At 38.0% G+C, this 9867-nt stretch overlaps 1 protein-coding gene across 3 annotated transcripts; it reads right to left on the reverse strand.

Moving 5' to 3' along the window:
• Positions 1 to 55: 55 nt before the first annotated feature.
• Positions 56 to 8487, reverse strand: slco1e1 (solute carrier organic anion transporter family, member 1E1). 3 transcript variants are annotated; one of them, XM_043236233.1, is made up of 17 exons: positions 8446 to 8487; positions 8286 to 8359; positions 8022 to 8115; positions 7569 to 7677; positions 7235 to 7376; positions 5559 to 5691; positions 5362 to 5471; positions 4979 to 5125; positions 4732 to 4830; positions 3894 to 4124; positions 3541 to 3705; positions 2991 to 3186; positions 2317 to 2482; positions 1623 to 1807; positions 933 to 997; positions 720 to 837; positions 56 to 604 (listed from the first exon to the last, which is right to left on the reverse strand). In XM_043236233.1, the coding sequence occupies exons 4-17, from the start codon at positions 7671 to 7673 to the stop codon at positions 370 to 372; spliced, it is 2097 nt and encodes a 698-aa protein (XP_043092168.1). In that variant the 5' UTR covers positions 7674 to 7677; positions 8022 to 8115; positions 8286 to 8359; positions 8446 to 8487; the 3' UTR covers positions 56 to 369. The 3 variants fall into 3 exon arrangements, with proteins under 3 accessions (XP_043092168.1, XP_043092169.1, XP_043092170.1); XM_043236234.1 differs by lacking the exon at positions 8446 to 8487 and having other exon boundaries at positions 8243 to 8359; XM_043236235.1 differs by lacking the exons at positions 7235 to 7376; positions 8286 to 8359; positions 8446 to 8487 and having other exon boundaries at positions 8022 to 8031.
• Positions 8488 to 9867: the final 1380 nt, after the last annotated feature.

Here is a 9867-nt window from a genome sequence, read left to right on the forward strand (position 1 = left end):
TAACTGTACCTTTCCAAGAAAAAACAAATATGAATATGAATTACAAAGCCACATATAAAAGAACTGAGATTTATTAAGAGATACTGTACAAACTCTGGACCATGAACACATAGTACGATAGTGCCTAAAGAGTGTTATGGCTTGCGCTGGTTTCTTTATAGTCTGTTTTCCAGGGCTGTATTCCCAAAAGAACCATAACCTTAAGTACATCATAGACCCATTGAAACCAATGGAGCTACCATCAGCTTAGGCTTACTTTTGGGAACCGCAGCCCTGGTCATTGTTTTTATTAGTAGTTCTTCATCCATTAATTTACAGTATCAGCACTGTCTCCTAAATTCCCTGAAAGAACTACTAAATAGCTCATCGCTAGCATTCAGTATTGGTGTTCTCTGTTTTTTCTCTGGGAACGGTATCGGTTTTGGATCCATCAGGACGGCACATATCCGGAGACTGAAGTTCGGTTTCATTTTGCTTTCTGGTTGTTTGATGCAATGTTTTGACTTCTTCTTTTCTAAACTGCTTCCGCAGAAGCACAATGACAGCAATGATGAAGAAGTACGAACATCCACTTAAACACGTAGTCAGGCTCAAGAAGATCACTCTGAAAAGTAAGACAATAAGATGTTATTAGCTTCAAACGTGAGCCTAGGACAATATATCTACATGGGATCTTAAAGTCTTAATACTTAAATCATCAGGGGCTATTTTCTCCATACCTGTACATATTTGAGTCGTACAAACGACAGGCTCCTCTGCCCCCACAGCTCTTTATCCCCCATTTTAAACACGTTGAGTCAATGAGAGCTCCAAAATATACAGGAGCAGGAATACCACCTCCAGAAAAAAATTTGACATTAGTTAATCCGAAACATAATATACACTACAATATTACCTAGCTTATGAATTATCGCTTATCGTGGTGTTTGTACCTAGCGTTCGCATCACAAGCGTTTGAATACCCAACGCCAGTGACTTAAGCTCAGGTTTAATGCATCTGAAAACATACGTAACGAACAGTAAATCATTTATATTTTAAAAAGCAGTTGAAAAGTAGTCTGAAAGTAGTTTTGATGTGTTAAAAGTTCCCCCATGTGGTTCCAAACCAGTACGACCTTTGTTCATCTTCGGAACACAAATTAAGATATTTTTGAGGAAATCTAAGAGCTCTCAGACACCCTCCATAGACAGAGAGGATACCATCTTCCGCCATTTTGGAGAGTACCTCAGAACGTTCATGGCCGAAGACGTTAACTCGAGAAGGACTGTTAAATAAATTACGTGTTTTCTTTCGCACAAAAAAGTGTTCTCGTAGCTTTGTACAGTTACGTTTGAGCTCCCGATGTCGCACGGGCAACTTTACAGATGCTAGGTTTCTGTGCATTGAGCATGGTTTGGAACAGCATGAGGGTAACTGTGAAACTAAATACGTAAATAGTTTATTTTATTCAAATGTAAGGTTACACTTTAATGTCTATTGGGAGGCCAGAAATCAAAGGCAGCGTTATCGTAATTAATAATACAAATAAGAAATTGTGAGAATGTTTGCCTGTGTGCAACTCACTGCTGCAATTCTTGCTTAACGACAGACTGGTAAATATTTTATCCTGATGGCAACTGACCGTATAATGATCATGTATCCAGGAGTTGTGCCCAGAGAGTTGATGAAGGAGCTGAGGACAGAAACTGCCATGTAAGAGGTGAAACTCCGGGTACATCCTGGCCCACGGGGACACTGTCCCAGAGACACAGATCTGCTGCCCTCTACTGGTGAGGGGGTTAACACACAGCTGCAGTTTTGAAAAACCTGCCACCGTTAAATGTAAATGAAGGAGATTATAGACTGCAACAGATATTCACTGTAACACTATAATATAGAGAACAATTCTCACTGTTAACCAGCTGCTCATTAGAATGCCTAATATTAACATATTGGCTGTTTAGTAGTACTTAGCACATACACTATATTCTATATCCCTACCCAATACTTAAACGTAATAACTACCTATCTATTAATAAAAGTAGCAAATTATGAATTCACTGAGGTAAATGTCAAAGATAATTGTTTGTTAATGGCGTGAACTGGACTTTCAAATTAAATGTGTCCAGGGACTTTAGGGAGAGACCCTAATATACGATGATACAAGTTACCCAAATAAACAGTATTTTATCGCGCTTATGAAAACTGTATTACTGTATTAACTGTATTGACAAAATACCTAACGTTATTTTCTGTTTCTATTTGGTGCGCTATTTAAAAAGACAGAAAACTGTGCCACTGAAACGCATTTTCATGAGACCAGGCTGCGGTTATACCATGTTTTTGCCTTGTCCAGTGGAGGAGGTGCATCCTGCCAAACAGGGTGACACATATGTAATGCCACTGTCAGAGCACACGGGATCCCATTCAGATGCAGAGCAGGAACAGTCCTGGTTACACTGAGACATGAGTGAGCGCTCATCATGAGATATTTCAGGGGTCCTGAGGAGGGAATACAAAGATTGGTCATAGTTTCCAATCGGAAACACTATTCTGGCTAAAAAGCCAATGTTCATTTATAGCATTTGTTGTTTAGTTTTTTTAAATTTTTTTAATAATTAATGGAAGGAAAATTAGTAGATTTAAAAGAAAACACATATTTCTTATTAATATATCATACCAGTCTATATTTTACAATTAATCAGTAGCATGTATCAATATATTGTTTATTATTTACCATGCATTTTTTCATGTTACTCATAAGTATATGATTGAGAAGATGGTAATTATAACAAAACCTAAAAATCGCATAATTTATTATAAAAGTGATGCATACAACTTGTATGCTGTACAATAAATGCCCCAAATTATAGTTTTGTCCCTGTAGAACAGAGACAGAGAGAATCTGCTGCATAAATGATACAGGCAAAAAAAGAAAGCTGAGAGATTTAAAAGAGAGAAAGTGATTTTACAATATATCCTACATTTCGAGAACTGCTGAACACTTTACCCATTGTAGGACACAGTGAGCCCTGCCACAGGCACATTCTCACACTTTGTGCCGAAATGGAGGAGGAGGAGGAGGAAGGCCGTGAAGGAGGTGATGAAGGAGAGCTGAGCCCCTGCCACGACGCTCAACTTGTATCTTTTCATTAACAAACCACCCAAGAATATTCCCACAGCGACCACAGGCAGGATCAGGACACCTGTGGGACATGACGTGTCTTTAGTTTCAATTAATGTCAAACCTGACACGCTTCTCTGAATGTGTTACGCTGTATGCTTGGGCTGCTCTTGGGTTCGGTGTGGGTTCAGATGAATTCGCATCAAATATGGCTGAATTTTATGCATGGCCTGTCACATCAAAAATGGTTGATAAGCTGATGAGTCCTTTTCCATAAGAGATAAACATTGAAATAAAGTTTGGACTTTTAGAGAAATCCTATGAAGGATACAAAATTGTGGAGTTTGTTCATAAGCATAACTAAAGACGCTGAATGAAGACTAGACATTAAATGAAACAATCAACTGCCTCAAAATTTACTTGGAAGGGTTCTTACCAATAAGGAAGTTTGCTCTTGAAGCAGACTGGCCAAACTGTTGTTCCATGTATTTGGCTTTGAAGGTGAGCAAGCCGATGAAAGAGTTGAACTTCAAAACAATCCCACAAAGCAACAGGAAGTATGCAGGAGTGCACAGGAGTTTTTTCAGGGAAGGCAGGAATCCTTAACATTTACAAAACAGAATACAGAGAATCAAGAGGCTAGCTTAACTTCGTCTAAAACATGGGATCATCTATAAAAGCCGGAGTGACTCCTGGTAAAGTGCTGCCAAATCTGATAGTTTTAAACAGAAAAAGGATTGGAAAAGTTCAAACAATAATGGATTGGTTAAAAAGGTGGAAGGAAGTTGCCTTTTGCGATGTCGGACAGTTTCACTGAGTGTGTGTTTGGGAGGACAGATTGATCCTTGTTGTCCCGATCCGCACTAGAGTTTTCCTTCCCTTCCTCTCCTTGTTTGGGTAAAGACCTGGGTAGGAACCAAAAAGGAACACCAGCAAGTACTAAGATAGCAGATGACACAAAGAAGCCCAGCCACCAAGCTCCCACCCAGCGTGCATCCTGTGGAGTGATGGTAACACTCTCTGCGGGTGAAAGAGAAAAAAATGCATAAACGATACAACTTTAAAGTTATAGGTCATACTAAGCAAATATCACCACAGTGTGTATAGCAGTGTGTTGCTGATAATAGTTCAATGCTGTGATAGTATGTTTAGAATTCAGATACCTAAGAATTTAGTCATTTTTGGAAGTATCATTATCTTTTGTTGTGCCTTATAATAAACTCATTGCATACATTGTATGCAATGTTAGCTTATGTGGAGACTTGTCAAAACGTGCAATTGCATATGTAAGTGCATGTAATTATAATGTAAATACAATGTAACAACATGTAACAAGTGTTATATTTTCAATGTAATAGCATGGTAGTTCAAGACGCTTAATATAAAGTGGATAAAACAACACAAATGGCACAGTTTCATATTACCGCATTGTTAAACCATTAGTAAAATCATTTTTGTTGTTCATTCATTCTTTTCATTGTTTGTTCGTTTAAAAAAAAAATGTGCTAGTGTGCAAACATTCAGACCCAAGAAGCACAAGTGTGTGTGTGTGGAGGGGTTTAAATAGAAATTAAACTTCACATGAATACACACAGTACTGGTGACAGTAATTAAACCAGATACTTACCTACACTGACAAATCCAATATCCACATACAGTTTGGCACACATTGAGCCCAGTAGGAATCCAAACATGGGACCCAGAAGCATAATAGTCTGAAGACAGGCTGAACATCACAAGAAAGATTTTCATTCCAACATTCCAATATAAAAAAACCCTGAAATTTATTGCTCTGGGTTTTCAAAATTCGCAAAGTTTCTGACCTAGAGCTTGTAGGGTGTAGGGGATTAAAAAGGTATCAAAATTTGACTCACAAATGTAAAATGCTGAGTTTTCTGCTTTTGCAAAGTCATCGATATAAGATATGCCAAGAGGTGTGACTGGTGTCTCTCCGATTCCTCTGAGAGCGTTACCCAAGAGCACATAGATCCACATACTAGATCCAGGGTCCTTCAGGCAATCTAGGGTTAAAGTGCCAGAATTCATGTCAGTTTAAGCTCTGTGAACTTTCAATATGCATATGCATATTTTGATTATCTTGGCCAACATGTTTTGAAAGATCTTTGAAATAAACTACATTTATGCTGTGAGTAGTCACACACTGATGCTTAACACTTATCAAGTCCCGAAAGCTAAACAAGTTCATCTTGTTGAAAGCCTATCAGACAATGGGGCACTTTAAATGTGGAGTACTTACCTGTTTCAATGTTATTAGAAGAGTAATCGTTTGAAACCGCGGGAGGCTGACAAGGAGATACACTGACAGATTTGTTTAGAGAGCCTGTTATTACTGTGTCGTACTTGTACCTGAAGGAGAGAGAAATGAACATGAGCAGCTTTGAAAAAAATGAGAAACTAAGCTAATGTGGAGAGATGATATGCATATGAACCGACCGCCGCATGAAAAAGTGTGGCAGCCCAGTAACCGCTGAGCCAATGGCCATGAGGAAACAGCCCATCCCTATGAGTCGTGGCCTGTGTAGTCTTGACCCAAAATGACTAACCACTGCCAGAAAGAGCAAGTTACCTACAGAAAATCATTCAGGCATTTAGAATCATAAATGACACATATGTTAACATGAAACAAACAAAACACATTCCATTCACTTCATTGCAACCCAGCCAGGCTTCCATTGAAGAAAGTTTGGAGCTCTTTTACCTTTACTTGTGTTTCACAGGACAGTGCTTTGCATTGCAAGTGCAATGCTTTATCTGGTGGTCTGCCTTTTTATTTATAATTCATAAGTAAAGGGATAAGAGATGGGTTTTTTTTCCTGCCACTGATGTTGATCTGTCGCCCCATTGTCCCTTCTGTTTCTCCCCCAGACATTCAACTTTGTTAGGGCTGGATACCATGGTGCAGGCATGGGAGTTTTCCCTTCTTCTCTAACAAGAGTCCATCAAAATGGAGAATGTCTCTCCTACTGGGAAATTCCAACCTAAGCCTGGTGGTCTTCGAACTACAACCAAAGATTTGGAAAGTCTATTCCCCGAGGAGTACCAGCTTATTCATTCTGGTCTCTCGACTGAGATCGTAGATACCATTCCACCAGGAGATAGTGTGCACTTTGCATCGTGGTGTAAAGGGATACAGGAGATACAGCAGGGATAGGGACTTACCCTAATTAAACATCTAAAAAAGCCTTCAGGAAGCTTTACGCTACAGGCAGGAGAGTTTTTTAAGGGATGGAGCTAAACTCTGTAGGAACGACATTGCCTGTCGCTGGGATACAAGATACGCGTAAACCTTCAGGGTAGCATTTAAGCCATGTCTTTTATAGCTAATCATGACCTGATGTCAATTAATTTAAATAGTTTCTAGATGTTCTCCTGGCTGATTTTCTTTCACAATATATAAAAAATTTTTGCTTTTTGAGCCCCCTGTGGCAACGTTTTTGAAACTTGTAACAGGCATAACATTTGAAATGAGCTCAATTTGTGGATAAAAGTGTAACATTTCTCTGTTTAAACATTTGTTATGTTATCTATGTTGTATTTTTAATAAAATATTGGCTCACGTGATTTGAAAGTCTCATCGTCTCAACAATTTCGGAATTCGGGCTGCACTTTTTATGTCAGATGGATGCACTTTATTTTGCAACCAAACTTCAGCTGCCTTCAAACACAGCAATATCTGGTTTTCCAATGCCTTTTCAATAGTCTACGCCAAATTATTTCACTGGTATCAGACCCCACTCTACTCTAGCGTGGCTACAACACAGGTGTTATCAAGACGGGCATATATGAAGGATCTTTGTGCCACTGCATGCTGGTCGTTTCCACACGTTCAAAATATTTTGTAATGTTTCATTGGGTTTAATTCATTCATGGACCACGAAAGTGTGCTTGTGTAATAGCTGACTAGTTACACCTTGAGAACATGCATCTTTTCGGTATGTATGGATATTAAAAGATAGCATATTAAATTTCATATGTAAGCCAGTTCACAGTGTTAACTCTGATGCAAGCGTTTTTGTTCCATTCTCAGGGAACTGGGTTAGTAACCCTAAGTCGATTTTTGCAGGTTTGGGGTGATTTCTGTTAATGAATTTTTGGACCTGTATACAAACCCATCTCAAAACTGCCATCAATAAGGCCCACAACAGAGCTGGAAAGGTCAAATCTCCTCTCAATCTGAGTGATGGCGCTTTTCATATAGGTCCCACACAGAGTTTTAGAGAAATAGGCGAAGGAAAGGGCCACAATAAAAATCTTCAAGAAAAGATACAATGGAAAGACAATCAACTACTCAAATTAGTAAAAAAAAACAACAGAAAATACACTATAAATAGCAATTTAACAATGATGTTTGATGATATTAAGACGCATTAACAATGACCACATACAGAAACAAAAACAACAACAAAAACATATATATACTTGCATTTAGTAAAGCAAACATACCTTTAGACTGGACCAGCGGGGGTCCTTTGGGGCCTCTTTTCCTGGAATGCAAAGATTTTGTTGGCTGGTCGGCTTACCATTGTCCTCTGCAGCAGGCTCAGACATTTTGCTGTCATGACGTTATCAAAAAATATATGTTTTAGCTTGATAATTTATTCAGCTCTAATACAAAAAAGGCTGTTTTATCAAGTCCGATGATAACAAAAACAGCATTAATATATTTTTGAATATATATTTAATTCGTCTGTTGATTAGCAAAATTGTTCTGTCAATTATTTTGAAAGTAAAAAGCACAAATAACAACTGCTGTTTATTCTAGAGGCATATTTTTTAGAATGAGTTTGTTACTCTATATTCTTAGATAGATAGATAGATAGATAGATAGATAGATAGATAGATAGATAGATAGATAGATAGATAGATAGATAGATAGATAGATAAAACATAACTCACCTTATATTTATTAATTAAAAAAGAAAATACTAATGAAAAAAAATCCTCCAATTCTTGCAGCAGGCAAAGGTTAACTTCTGTTCTATTGCTTCATCTTCAATATAGTCGAATGGGATGACAAATTGATCAAAACAGAAGAATAAATAAATGAATATATAAGAATAAAAAAAATAATTATGCAAAAGAAGAAGAAGAAGGAAAAAAAACAAGGAAAAGCAAACCTCATGAAACAGAAAGCCTTTTTCATGTGTTTTCATGACTTACTCTGATAATCCTCTCAGATTTAGTTTGGGCTAATTCTCCCCTCCCAGTCAGAAACCCCTCAAGCGGCCATTCATCTAAAGCAGAAGAACTACTGTTTTAGGGAGTTCTTGAGTAACAAAGGAACCAAGAGCAACAAATCACGTGCCAAAGTGTGCTGTACCTGACATGGGCAGAGGTAGTATCCCAACCCCCCCCCCACTCTTGGAGAGAAGACATGTTTCTGGGTCTCTGCATAAGCCTGCGGTTTATTCTCAAAGCCCGTGAACACAAAAGCTCGGCACATTTCTATTCCAACAGCGTGCCAGCTCAGGGGACACCCACAGCTCAACACATGCTGCTGAAAGAGGCTGTTTTTGCTCCAAGAAAAGCTCAGATCCTGATATTTTACAGCCTTCGTTCTCATTACGTGTATACATACAATGAACTCGTTTGACATAAATCAAATTATAAGTGATTACATATTCAAGGTTCACTGGAAGCGCTTTTTTAATGCTCCGTTAGAACCTCATAAACACCCATTTTTTGGATTTTGCTCCAAAGCAGCAGGAACTATAATATTATGTCCTCATTAAAAGCTGAAACATCAGGTAAACACCACTGAGTCTGATCAGGTTGTGGCCCTGCTGCTGTTATGGGCTGAAGCCAGAGGAATCTAATATTAATATATTTAACAAAGTTATTTTAGTGTTTTGGCTTGAGACAGTGATTTTATTTGATTATTTTCAGCTATTTTAGTACAGTATGAATTGAAAATGGCAAAGGCTTCTCTGACAGCTAAGTTTAAGTCGCCTCATTTATTTATTTATTTATTTATTTGCTTATGCTTTTAGTAAGGCATATTAATCCTGGGCAGTCGGGCCGTACACCCAAGCGGCTTTGCTCTCATCCGAATGAGGATTAAGATTTAACAACGGACACATTCCTGAACAGAAACAGGAAAGAAATCATTTTTTTTTGTTGGAAGGATAACCCGCGATGTATCTAAGAGCGGTGAAAAAAAAAAAACACAGCTCCATGAAATTACTCCGAACTGCAAACAAGCTCGAAAATAAAGAGCGCAGATAACTCGTGACGGCTTTCCTTTGTACGTTTCACCTATGTTGTCAGAACGGTCCGTGTTAAAGTGGATTTATAAAAACAACTAAAAATGCTGACGCATGCCAGGCCAGTAGTTGGCGATGTTCTTTTGTTAAGAAACACCCTGCATCTACGCACATTCACATTTGACACTATGTTTTGTTAAACATTTAACTATTTATATAATGTTATCGTTTCAGTTTTTTTATATGATAAACGCCAAAGCTCCAGTGGGGACTCCTGCAATAGTTATTAATAGCAATGAACTAATGCTAGCTCTGTTACACTCTGAATTTTCGGGGTTGAACGTCACGAGGTTGAAGATCAGGTCTAATTCCATATTATGTATATTCAGTAGTGCTTTGTAAAGAAAATATACTGAAATATCAACAATAAAAACAATCCCATCTCTTAAACAATCGCTATTTTTTAAAGGTATATCACTGCATAAAAACGATGAAGAAAGACAACACAAACGAATTATGTTACTCTACATGTAAGAGAC

This window comes from Puntigrus tetrazona, chromosome 4 (genome assembly GCF_018831695.1).
Source record: "Puntigrus tetrazona isolate hp1 chromosome 4, ASM1883169v1, whole genome shotgun sequence".
In the NCBI taxonomy this organism is placed as follows: domain Eukaryota; kingdom Metazoa; phylum Chordata; class Actinopteri; order Cypriniformes; family Cyprinidae; genus Puntigrus; species Puntigrus tetrazona.

Bases quoted from the DNA above. Each gene is read 5' to 3' on its own strand.
- slco1e1 (XM_043236233.1), bottom strand. From the start codon at position 7,673: ATGTCTGAGCCTGCTGCAGAGGACAATGGTAAGCCGACCAGCCAACAA. The intron at 4,831-4,978 runs GTGAGTCAAATT...TGTGATGTTCAG, and splicing joins AAACTCAGCATTTTACATTT to CCTGTCTTCAGACTATTATG. The intron at 1,808-2,316 runs GTATAACCGCAG...TAACGGTGGCAG, and splicing joins CTGGACAAGGCAAAAACATG to GTTTTTCAAAACTGCAGCTG.